Source organism: Malus domestica, chromosome 07 (assembly GCF_042453785.1).
Source record: "Malus domestica chromosome 07, GDT2T_hap1".
In the NCBI taxonomy this organism is placed as follows: domain Eukaryota; kingdom Viridiplantae; phylum Streptophyta; class Magnoliopsida; order Rosales; family Rosaceae; genus Malus; species Malus domestica.
In genome coordinates, this window is record NC_091667.1 from 30496315 (window position 1) to 30508977 (window position 12663).

At 40.5% G+C, this 12663-nt stretch overlaps 4 protein-coding genes across 4 annotated transcripts; 2 read left to right on the forward strand and 2 right to left on the reverse strand.

Annotated features, from left to right (window-relative positions):
• Positions 1–2914: 2914 nt before the first annotated feature.
• On the reverse strand, positions 2915–3874 carry LOC103432859 (uncharacterized protein At5g39865-like). Its single transcript, XM_008371065.4, has one exon. It carries the CDS (start codon positions 3806–3808, stop codon positions 3113–3115), a length of 696 nt encoding a protein of 231 aa, XP_008369287.1. The 5' UTR covers positions 3809–3874; the 3' UTR covers positions 2915–3112.
• A 2479-nt stretch (positions 3875–6353) lies between these two features.
• On the forward strand, positions 6354–6704 carry LOC139197816 (protein VAPYRIN-like). The gene has a single exon (XM_070825796.1). The coding sequence runs from the start codon at positions 6354–6356 to the stop codon at positions 6702–6704; it is 351 nt and encodes a 116-aa protein (XP_070681897.1).
• A 769-nt stretch (positions 6705–7473) lies between these two features.
• LOC103432861 (peptide-N4-(N-acetyl-beta-glucosaminyl)asparagine amidase A) lies at positions 7474–9404 on the forward strand. Its single transcript, XM_008371068.4, has one exon. It carries the CDS (start codon positions 7474–7476, stop codon positions 9241–9243), a length of 1770 nt encoding a protein of 589 aa, XP_008369290.1. The 3' UTR covers positions 9244–9404.
• LOC103432860 (probable methyltransferase PMT23) lies at positions 9332–12608 on the reverse strand. Its single transcript, XM_008371067.4, has 8 exons — positions 11944–12608; positions 11468–11617; positions 11121–11391; positions 10898–11008; positions 10549–10720; positions 10177–10413; positions 9871–10065; positions 9332–9742 (listed from the first exon to the last, which is right to left on the reverse strand). The coding sequence occupies exons 1-8, from the start codon at positions 12391–12393 to the stop codon at positions 9538–9540; spliced, it is 1791 nt and encodes a 596-aa protein (XP_008369289.3). The 5' UTR covers positions 12394–12608; the 3' UTR covers positions 9332–9537.
• Positions 12609–12663: the final 55 nt, after the last annotated feature.

Sequence of the window (12663 nt, forward strand, 5' to 3'; positions counted from 1 at the left end):
TTTGGGCTTACCATTCCCTCACGATTTTGTTTTTTGGAACTCACGAGCAACTTCCCAGTAGGTCACCCATCCTGGGAGTGCTCTGGCCTCCTTCTCGCTTAACTTCGGAGTTCCAACGGAACCCGAAGCCAGTGAGCTCCCAAAAGGCCTCGTGCTAGGTAGGGATGAGAATATACATTTAAGGATCACTCTCCTGGGCGATGTGAGATGTCACAAATAAAACTTTAAAAATATGGGCATAAAAAGAAATTAATATATGGTACAAATTAAAACTGAAAAGAAAATTGGTACAAATTAAAAAAAAAGGTTGCAAATTAAAAATGGGTACAAACTAAAAATAAAAATATATGATACAAAATTTAGCCATAAATATAAATATATCAAATATAACATTTCTAACACTCAATGAATATATTTAGAAATAAAAAATATGTTATTATTGAAATAATTAATGACATTTATTAAAACCTAAGAACCTTGATAAAAAAAATTGAAAAGGAATAAAATTTTAATCAATGGGGTAGCAAAAAAAAGGATGAAAACCTAATTTCTCATTCTTTTATAGGAAAATTTATTGAAATTTCAAACAAGATGACACTTGAAATGTGTATGTTGTATGATTCTTTTTTTCAGCTTCAGTTGTCTCGTTTGAGAAGCTAAGAGCTCGTCCAAAACAGTTTTTAAAATGGATGAAGACACTTTTTGTGAAAACGTATTTTGAACCAATCTTTAGTAACAAATCAAATTAATCTTGGAAAAACACTTGAAATATTTTCTGCAAGAAACATACAACTGGTGTTTCTTGCAAAAATCACTTTAAGTGTTTATAGAACCAAAAAATATTCTCTAAAAATGCTTTCAGTCATTGCGTTTCTCAGTTGCATTCTCTAGTCCAAGTGCTCGGCAGTTTTCACTAGCATTAGATATCTCATGCATTATAAATGGAGAAGGTTCTAATTAGTTACAAAATTGAGTTGACAAACTTTTTGATAATTGTTGTGATTATATCATTATTTACAGGATCCACCTGTATTAGGGAATGACGTAATATATTTTTTGTGTGTGTAAATTATGTTAAGTTGTGTAATATTTTAAAACATATCGAGTATGTTAGAAAATTAAGAAAAGAAAAAGGAAAGATAATTACTAAACACTTTGGTAGTTGGTAGGATTTCCCAAAAAAGGATAATTTGGATGATTTTTTAAAAGTCCGAAACGTTTGGTGCAGTTTTGGTAAGGGGTGTGCTATCCACACATCTCATTTTACTTCTCACACACCCCTTGATAATTTATGTCCGTTGATATTCTTCAATTTATCCGATCCAACGGCCGAAAATTAAAAAGGTGTATGAGAAGTAAAATAGAGTGTGTCGAATGTGGATATCACATCCCTTTTGGTAATATATGAATTGCGTATCTTACCGAACACAATATAGCCTCATTTACTTTATTTATCCAATGTCTTCATTCATTGAATTAAAAATCCAATTTTGACCGCACCAACGCTGTTTTTTTTTTTTAACAAAAGATATTGTCTATATTAAGAAAAAAAAAAAGGTGAGTTTAGCCTCACAATGGGCGAGCAATAATGTGATTCAAATTCGTCTTTGGTGAGAATCGAATCTAAGACCTCTCACTTACAAGTGAAGAGGACTATTACTAGACCGTAATACTAAGTGACACACCAATGCCTTCTTAAATTCTAGACACTATCATCTTGCTACACTCTCACGCGCTTTTGATTTGTACACAGAAGATGTCTTTGAATAGCTCTTGATATCTTTGTAATGAAGAGATTAAAGAAGCAATATTAGAGAGGAAAGGAATGAATCAAACATACAACTTCTTGTACAATGTTGATATTTTTCACTTTAATTTGAAGGCAATTCACTACCCGTTTACATTGGAAATAGGATTCCGACAAAAGCAACAAATTCAAACATTTTTCTTACAAATTTTAAGTGACGCACCAACGTCTTCTTAAATTTTAGACACTATCATCTTACTACACTCTCAGGCGCTTTTGATTTGCACACAAAAGATGTCTTTGAATAGCTCTTGATATCTTTGAAATGAAGAGATTAAAGAAGCAATATTAGAGAGGAGAGGAATGAATCAAACATACAACTTCTTGTACAATGTTGATATTTTTCACTTTAATTTGAAGGCAATTCACTACCCATTTACATTGGATATAGGAATTCCGACAAAAACAACAAATTCAAACTTTTTTCTTACAAATTTTAATTTTGTGCATAAAGGAAATTGACTTTATAGGAGGGTAATAAGATCAACAATTTTTTATAATATGGAATCTTGCGCGGTCATAAAGTAACAAAAAGTGTAGCGGGGATGAAAATGTTTCATTAAAGATAATTAAGGTAACGTATGAGTGACCGTAATTAAAGATAAGATAAGAGAAAATCAGTTAAAATAGTTTGGACACATGAACCGAAGACCTATAGATACTTCGATTGAAAATGAACCTATGAGATGAAGTACTGGTTTGGTACTGAGGTGCTTTTATAAAAGTGGGTATAAAAAAAAAGCTGAGCTCAAAAATGTGTTTGGTAAACACTTAAAAACAACTTATTTTCACAGTTTTGGGCGAAAAAAAAGTTGAAAACATGAAGCAGCAAATATGAGCTTATTCTCACAGCACCACAGAAGCAATTTTTTTTCAAAGCACAGTAATACCAAACCAGCCCGAAGGCTCCAGAAAACTTAGGAAAACATGGATTAAACTTTAAGAAAATATATGAAGTACTTAAAGTTAACGGAAGTCTTAGTGTAAAGCCGAGCGCATCAGTATTCTAAAATTCATACCGCCGATCTCACTTAATAAAACAAAATTTGGTTGTAGTTGTTCTTTGCATAAAATAAAGAGAATTTCATTGAACAAAAAAAATCGAACAGGACAATTCGATCTTCCCCAAAACTAACAAAATTCCAACTTAATTAGCTAGATAGAATAAAAATTATAATTTCAATTACTCATCACATTCATATTCCCCAAAAGTAAGCAAATTAACACCCAAATAAAACACAAACTGTGTTCTAATTTTTTTTTGTTTCAGTTCACTTAATTAATCAATTGGGGAAAATTTGAAATCTAGAATTCTCTGTGCCGCCGCCGTACCGGAGCACACGAAGGGCACATAATCAGACCGTTGACGTTGCATACGGTACAAGGTTTAAACCCAATCTTCTCAAAATAGACCTTATGGCTCCCATCACACGTCTGACAGAGAACAAATCTCAGCCCTCCACACAAATCGCACGCTCTGGAGTCTACCACTGGTAGCCGTTCGATCAGCCTCTTCAATTCTCCTATGTCGTGGAGCTGTTTGACCTCCTCGGCCCCACCAATGAAGAGCCCGCCAATGAAAACCATCGGCAGAGTCAGAGTCTTGTTCCCCGTAATCGCCTGCAGCTCGTCCAGGAACTTCCCGTCCATAGACAGATCTCGCTCGTCGATGGGGACGCGAAATCCACGGAGAATGGATCGGACGGCTTTGCAGTCCTCGAAGGTCCTGCGGACGACGCGGAGGCTGGTGTAGTAGATTACCACGCGCTGGTCGGCGTCTGGTGGAGTCGCGTTTCGGTGGGCCCACAACCGAAGGACTGAGGTGGATATTTTGACCCGGTGCAAAATGGAAGAGCTCCGCGGGCTTAGGACCTCGGATTCGGGTTCGGGTTCGCAGAGGTTTTGGATATCTTTGAAGGATGAGCAGGAGAAGCTCCTCTGTGACCGCGCTGGTTTATTTGTGTGCACCCTGCTCGGTGATTTCAGCCATGGTGACCACATGATGGAGAGAGAGAGAGAGAGAGAGAGAGAGAGAGAGAGGGGGGGGGGGATTAGGGTGTTATAGTGACTAGTGAGTCTTTGGTGGGTCTCCGTTGAGGGTTATTTATGCAAATCACGATAGGAATTTTGGTGCCTAATTAGGTATCTGACGTTAAGTATTGGTCCTAGTCCTAGATAAGAAGAAAGGATATCTTTTTGGAATTTCAAAACATTTTTTGCTCACCAAATTTAAATAATTTCAACCTAGTTCTAGGTTCAGTCAAACATACGTTTTTACAGCTAAGTACAATGTGTCGAGTGTATTGAGTAATTAATCGTTGTGTGTACTAGTTATTGGTACTAGAACGTGAAGTTTGAATTTTGTTATTGAAATACTTCTAACGTCGATAAAGAAATGTCACTAGATTGAATGATAAAAAAGATAGGAACATCGTAGTTTTAAGCATCCTTTGCAATGAGAAACATTTTCACATATGTTTTTCCCTATACATATCTATATTTGGAATTACGGTAAGAGTTGTATTTGCCTGTATGGTCAAAGTATGTGCATGCACCCAATACAACCGTTTTTGGGCTTTAAATACATTTGTAATTTAAAGTTATAACAAGTGTGTTTTTTTGTATTCATATTGGCTAAATGTTAATAATTTAAGGAATTTAATTTAGAACTAAATTCAACTAATGTTGAATGTGATTATTTGGTCTAGCAACATCTATTCTCATTCACTTTGTACATATCATATTTCTATCTTCGTTTGTTCATGAGAAAATGTGTGGACTCACTATATTTTTTTTCGTACCAATAGTTGAATATTAATACACGATCTATTGATATTTATTTTCACTTATAGGTGAGGTAGTATGTTTGAATCTCATAAATAAAAAATTTAACATAAATTTATTTTTCACCCCTTAATGTAAATATCTCGTTGTATTTAAAGAAAATCTATGACTTTCAAATGATAAAATTTTGTTAACCAATTAATTCATTTAGAAAAAAGCTTAGTTATACAATTTTTACGAGTTCGGTGCAATGCTATGAACTTTCACGTAAAAGGCATGAAATCCATACAAAATAATTGTGAGTTATACAATTCATAATTATGCAAGTTTTCTATTATTAGAGAGTCACAAAGGTCCATCGTCTATTATTTTTAAATCTGGATGCAATAACTTATCCTTACCCGCTCACGCACTCGCACGTGGACGAACTGACTCAAGCATTGCTCTTATTTATCTTATCTTATGGCATCTTCTCATTGAAAATCTTTTATATATGAATATCCACGGGTTTCTTCTAGCATAATCTAATATTATTCATGTAGTTCAAACCTTCTCATAATGCAACAAGATTGTTTCATACTTTCTGTAAGAAAAATTGATCCCTTAATTCAAAAATGAGACAATTGCCAAACATGTGGTTTGGACTTTGGACACACATAAAAGATCTTTAGGGGGCGCGTAGTGCCGACTGCCTGTAATAAAATGTGTAAGTAGCATGTAATGCGCCGTAATTCAAAAAATGTCTTTTGCACGTGCATAAATACTATTGTTACTTATTTGTCTAATGAGTAATGGCGCCATCTCATTAAAATGTTGCTTCTTCTTTTCCTTGCATATATTGAGATATTAAATTTAAAAATATTTGGACAAAAAGTAAAACCACATGCAAATAATCATATAACCCATAATTATATAAGATAAGAGACCTTAATGGGTCCGGAACTTCTATTAATCCTATAAATAACGATACAGCACATTTGTGAAAAAACTCTAAAAAGCTACAATCAATTCGCTTTTCTTAATTCTCCCCTTCAAAAGGAAAAAGGAGCAATAAGGGGCACCAAACTAACCTCTCTCTGAAGGAGCACCAAACTCTAGCTTCAACGGCGCTGTTGGCCCTTGCTATGGCTTAGGCTGGCGACACCCTCTCCTCTCCTCCTCCTAGCCTCTTTCCCACCCTCCTGCACCTTCCACAGCTGTCTTTCTCACAAAGCATCCACATCCTCACATGCAAGGAAGGTCACAAAACCGTACAGATCTGAGAGTTTTGTGACCATCCTTGCAGGTGAGGATGTGGATGTTTTTTTTTTGTTTGTGGACGGATTTTGCACAATACTCTCATATCTAGTTTGTGGTTAGTGTTCTCTTTTTCTTTTGGGGCGACGAATTTTTGTGCGATGGAAAAATTAAGTGTTACAACCAAGTTTTATCGGGTCATATCCGTAATATACAAATGAGTTTGTGTTACATGCTAACCAATCGAGTTTAGGATAATTTCACACGTCACAAAGACGATAAACACAAGTATTGTTAGGTACAAGAACAACCGTAAAGAATCAAATGGAAATCAAGGGACGTAATGAAACAAGAGTTTGCAGAGAAAAAAATAATTGTACGGAACATGTTAGATAATTTTGTTGGGTTTGAGCCCACTGATTGATGGGCTTCGTCCCACTCTGGTTACTATGAGGCCCAATTATATTTCAAGATCTTTTCTATTTTTGTAGAAACTAGAAATGGGAGAATTACTGAATTAGTGTTGATGGCAGCGAGAAGAGGAGATTTGAAGAACGCTGAATTACTGTTAAAAAAAGGCGCGGATATAAACTGCTGTGATCAATACGGCTTGACAGCCCTGCATGCCGCGGCCATCAAAGGCCACAACCACGTTGCTCGGGTGCTTATCCGATTTGGGTCCGACTTGGAGTCCCAAGACGGTGATGGCCAAGCACCCTTGCATATGGCCGTCGTCGGCGGGAGCTTAGAGATGGTTGAGATCTTGGTTCGTAATGGGGCTAATGTAAATGCCAAGAGCAACGGCGGCGCCACCCCTCTATGCATGGCTACTTCTATGGGGTACGGTGATATAACTGAGTTTCTTAACAGTTACTGATTGCATTGAAGACCAAATATGACATATCCAAAAAAAAACACTATTGATTTGTATAGACACGTTATATATCGATTGGATTAAGGGAAAACGATGAATAGAGGAACAAGTTGGATGCCAATTTCACATTTGGTCCTATTGGGTGATACCATATAAACTTGGGAAACTTCGCTCATTTGTATTTTGCATTGGAGTTTTTATTAGTTCTAGTGAATTTGTACTCATTGCATTTTTGTTCTTGTGCTTTCATTCTAGTCTAATTCGTCAACTAAGTTGAATGATTTACTCATTTGACGGATTAGGCTAACGTTGCTAACGAAAAATAAGACTTTTTAGTCAAAATGATCACTGAGATTGACATAACGCTTCACTTTGATCCCAAAGTTTAAAATCGATAGAAGTGGTCCATAAGATTCTCCATCATCAATCATTTTGGTCATTCTCTGTTAAATTGAGGGTATTTTTTGTCAAATTAACCCATCCACTAAACCAATGGTTTCTTCAATTTAATGGACATTTTTCACATAATGACCAAAATGGTTGATGGTGGAAAATCTCATAGACCACTTCTATCGATTTTAAATCTCAAAAACCAAACTGAGAAGTTATGATAATTCCAGAGACCAAAACTACGAAGACGTAAATGCAAGACCAAAGTGAAAAACCAAATAAACGCGGGGACTATGAGTGCAAATTATGGCTCCCTTGGCAGTTGGTTCAAATTACACACCACCCGTCCCTACTGTGACCCTCACTCCACTCCAGCGCAAAAATGTACGCCTCACTCCTCCTCCTCCTCCTCCTCCTCACAAACCCGGTATCGCCGTCCTCCTTTCCGGATCGTTTCACCAAATCCCTCCCCTCTTCCCTCCACCGCCACGCGTCCCAAGAGTACTTCGAGCTTGGTCAACCCCTGCCGTTCGATCGTCTCACCCCGTCCTGCTCCCTCCGCGTCCTCACCCACTCCTTCGCCAACACAATCAATGGCCCTCCTTTCTCCACCCCCTACTCCCCGCCGTCCGGTTGCTCATCCTCCCCTCCCTGGTCCGGGTGGTCCCACGTCGCCCTAGAGTTTCGTGCCAAATGCAAAGGCGAGCAGTACGACCGTATCGCCGGCTTGTGGCTTGGCGGCGCTGAGATCCTCCGTACCAGCACGGCCGAGCCCACGGAGGACGGAATCTTCTGGAAGGTTCGAAAGGATATCACAAAGTACTCCTCTCTCCTCTCACGCTCCGGCCTCAACCTCACCATGATGCTCGAAAACGTCGTCGACTGCGACTACACCGGCGTTTACCACGTCGAAGTCCATTTCCTTTTCTACGACCATTTCCTTTCCTACGATAAAAACGCCACCGTTTCGCCTGTTAGGGTTTCTTCGATCATCCCAAATCAAATTTCTGCAATCGTCCCAGACAAACCGGCCGATTTGATCCTCCCGATATCAGATACCGGAAACAAAGGATCCTGGTTCCGAATCGAGGGCGAATTGGATTTGCACTCAAAGGCAATTCGAATTCCTCGGAACGCAAGGCGAGTCGTTGTGGAACTGTACGTGTCGTTCCACGGAAACGACGAGTTTTGGTACTCGAATCCGCCGGATATATACATCTCGACGAACCACTTAACGACGGGGAGAGGACACGGAGCTTATAGGGAGGTTTTCGTGACAGTGGACGGGGAGTTGGTGGGGTCGGAAGTTCCGTTTCCGGTGGTGTTCACTGGCGGCATTAACCCTCTGTTTTGGGAGCCGGTGGTGGCGATCGGGGCATTCGATCTTCCTTCCTACGAGCTAGAACTGACGCCATTTCTGGAGAAGCTTCTAGATGGAAAACCTCACAGCTTCGGAATCGGAGTGACGGATGCGATTTCGTACTGGCTTGTGGATGCCAATCTGCACATTTGGCTGGATCATCAGTCCAAAACCGTGCAAGCAAGACGCAGTTTTTTGCCTCTGCCTCCGGCAGTCAGGGTAAAGCGCCGCTCGCAGTTCAAACAGCTTGATGGGTCTTTCAGCATCAGGGCAGAGAGGAGTAGCGAATTTGTGGGTTGGGTGTTGTCGAGTTCCGGCAACTTCACCACCAGAGTTTCCCAGCAGTACGAGTTCAGGAACTCGATCAGCTTCGCGAACAGTGGGACTTACAAATTGGTGAAGCAGAAAGTGAGGGCGAAGAGGGAAGTGAAGGTTGTGGATCAGATGGGCGCGGCGGTGCTGAGGAGTAAAGTTAAGAGGAGGTACCCTCTCAATGTGATCACCGCCACGCTACCGGGGTCGCGGAAGGACACCTATTTGCTGCTGACCAATTTGTCGCATTCGTTGAAGGAGAAGGGCCTGCACGGAAGATATTCGAGGCGGGCTTTTAACCGTCAGGATTCGAGAGGGTGGATGGAGGTGAAGGACCACTCTGTTCTCCTTGGGAGTGCAGATACTAATCAGACTTTTAGTTGCAGAGATGAGTATGGTTGTTATTCAAGAACTATTGTTGCAAGATATGGCAGCCTCACCACGGATAACTCCACCTTCCATTGTTTGTCTGTCTCGTGACAACAACGGGACTCGTTCCCGTTGTTCTTCTTGTTCCGTTTGCAAGATTTCTTGGCTTCCAAGTATCTGGTTTATGCTTGATCATGTATAGATGTAATAATCTGCATTTTATTTGTATTATCTTATCATTCCATTACAGGTATGAATATAAATTTTATCTACGATCGTGTCGACGCTTAATTTGCGAGTCGAAAACAATACAAAAATGTCGAAAACGTGCTATTTCTATCTCACAGTTGGTTAATATATATGATATAAGATCGTACAGGTATAAAACAAGATGAGCAACTCCAATCACGAGTTACTTGCACCTCTCGAAGGACGCCAGAGACCTTTCTTACCGAAAAGAAACTGATCTCGGTAGAGGGCTGTAGACCAGTGAAGCGATTGCAGAATCGGTCTCAGCTTGTCGATCACTTCAACTGTGTCCCGAACCACTAGATATCCACCGGGCCTTAATACGCGATCCATCTCCACCACGACATCTACAATGTCGCATCTGACAAAATCGAAGACTAATATCAATCAAAATTGTTGACCGGTGTGCGAAACTAATAATAACATACTTTCATTAGAAGATCTGTAGCAATCAAAAGGTTATAAGAGCAGTGAGACATCATACTGTACCTGTCTGGAAGTTTTTCGAAGAGGAAATTGGAATGCAGCAGATCATAGGTTCTAGGGTAGGTATTCAAAGACTCGCACCAGTCATGGTATATTCCGATCAACCCTCTGTCAAAAATAACCGGCAGAGTATTGGGTAGATGAATGGGGACGACATTCATTACCCAGAGCTGTTGATCGGTAAGTGCTGCAGCGAACCTGAAAGGCACCACCGGTAAAAGAGGATTGGATTAGAGCAGCATTGGAGTGATCATCTGACCCCAACGGCTAAGCAATATGATGACAAAATATAAATGAAAATATCTTTACCCTCCAAAACCAGCATTCATATCCATTACATTCCGCACAGTCGACCAATTTATAGCAGCATTTTTTTTATAGGCATCTGACACAAGTGCAGTCCATTGAATGGTGTCCTTGTAGAACAATTCCTCCCCTTCCGGGTCATGATTTAGGCTTGGAGGTTTACCGGTAAGTCTGATAGGCCAGGGCAAGGGCCAGCCATAGCGAGGTAGTGGGGTAAGACAAGCAGTGAGAGGCGCGTACCTGTAACAAAAAAATAGGCAAAATTACGAGAGTCTAAAGGTACTCTGCTTAGACTAGTTTTCTGTTCGTCAAAAGCTTTACACAACTGCTGCTAGTAAGTGGCAGCGCTAGGAGAGAGGATAACCAGAAAATTACCATGCACCTACTTTCCTCTCTTTAGGACCACAAACAGGTGGATTGTTTTCTTTGCGTTTGAAATATCGGGCAAAGGAGATAGGCTTCTGATATATTACAAGCCCAATTCCAGTTGAATCGACAGTCTTAGCAACAACGTCCCAGCACATTGATTTTGTCAGAGCCTCCATTGCTGGAAGAAACATGATGAATATCAAACTTAGGTCAGCTCCACGTATCTTTGCTTTTTATAGTACATTTTATTGCTCAAGTCTAAACTCTAAAGCTTCCATGAAATGCAGTCCAGTAAAGAAAATAGAAGGTCACTATAAGGATGAGAGAAAGAGAGAAATAGAGTTGGACTACGAACATTTCCATACACTTGTATCTCTTTCATTGTCGCGATAAACTGGTGTAGCTGACCATACGAAAAAACCCCCAGGCCGAAGAACCCTGTTGAGCTCCAGTAGTGGTTTCCCTCCTACGCTAACCAAAAACCGTCAAAATAACCATAGAAAATAGGACAGAGAATAGTGCATAAAGAAAGAACTTCCAAACTTGATAGAAAGAAGTCATTTATTTAGACATGGTACCATCGGCATCCCAGTGAACCCGACACCTTGCACAATGAATTAAATCAAATGCATCGTTCGGAAATGTCAGCCTTTGCGTTCCAATCACTGAGAGAGTAGCAGGAATCCCCCTTTCAAGAGCAAACTGTATCTGAGCTTCATGTTCATCTTTCGGGGCAAATGACATGGTAATAACATTTTTATCCAGCAAATAGCCACCAAAGCTAGCAACACCACAACCAACATCTAAAACAACCCTTACATGCCTCCCCCATTCAATAACCGGCAAAGTCTGGGACGAAAAAAATAGAAACCAAATCAACATTTTCACAAGCAATGTAAAAGCAAAAGCGGGGGTAGCGGTGTACCTTTTCGATGAAATCAGTGTAGTGATCAACTCCTTCCTTGAACTGAGTACCACCCCCGGGGAAAATAAGATGGTCATCAGACTTCTTCACCCAATTTTGGTCCTTCTTGTACTCGACGAGCTTCGGGTGAGGAACATTGTCATACCATATCTAGAAACAGAGAACATCACCAATACATTATTGAATGCAAGTAAACAGACGAAGCCAACAACCACTTCACAATTCCAAAAACACTTTCCCAGAAAGGAAATCATGAAATTTTCCTGGAAAATTAAATTCAAAGCCGATTGCTTCAAGTATCAAACCAATAAACCCAATTCTGAAAACGAACCAAATCACCCGCCTTCTTCATTTAAATCAAGAAACCCATTTGAGAAAAACCAGAAACACACCAAATCACCCGCCTTCTTGAATCAAATCAACAGAGCCCATTTGAGAAAAACCAGAAACAAATCTTACCAAAGTAAAAATCTCACCATGTCCCTGCTCTGAGGCCACGAAACCGGCACCTTGTACCCTTTGGGAAGCGGCTCCAGGCACCGTGGGGGCGGCTGGGGGCAATGCCGCTCGCGGTGCTCCATATGCCGCCGCGACTGCAACGCCTTGATCGCCTTAAAATTGTCCAAGCACGGAATGTAATCGACCGCCACCGGACCCGTACAGAGGTTCCAATTCGAATTCCCAGAAACAGGGAAAGAGGGTTCCTCCCAAACGAGGTCGTCTACTTGGGTCGGCGCTCCGGAGGGGTTGGAGGGGGCGGAAGGGGAGATGGGTTGGGAGGTTTGGAGATCGGAGTAGAAGAAGAGAGGGTAAGGGGTGCTGGTGCTGGTGAAGAGGAGGATTGTGAGGCAGACGAGTAGGAGTGAGAGTGTGAAAACGAAGAGGAATTTTCGCTCTTTGAAAAAGCTGGAGACTGAGATTCCCATCGTTGTTGGTTGATAGCTCTGTGTAGACTGCAGAGAGAGAGAGAGAGAGAGAGAGAGAGAGAGAGAGAGAGAGGAGGAGAGAGAGAGAGTTAGAGAGGGAGGTGTATTTATATGGAGGGGGGAGGAAGGAGGTGATCGGGGGGATTGGAGATGGAGGGAGGAGTACGCGGTATTTTTATAAGGAGTTTCGAAATGTCGGTATCCGATGGAGTAGCTGCTCGTTTATTAAACTCCGTCTGCAATTAATTATGTTATTTTCATTTCTGTCTG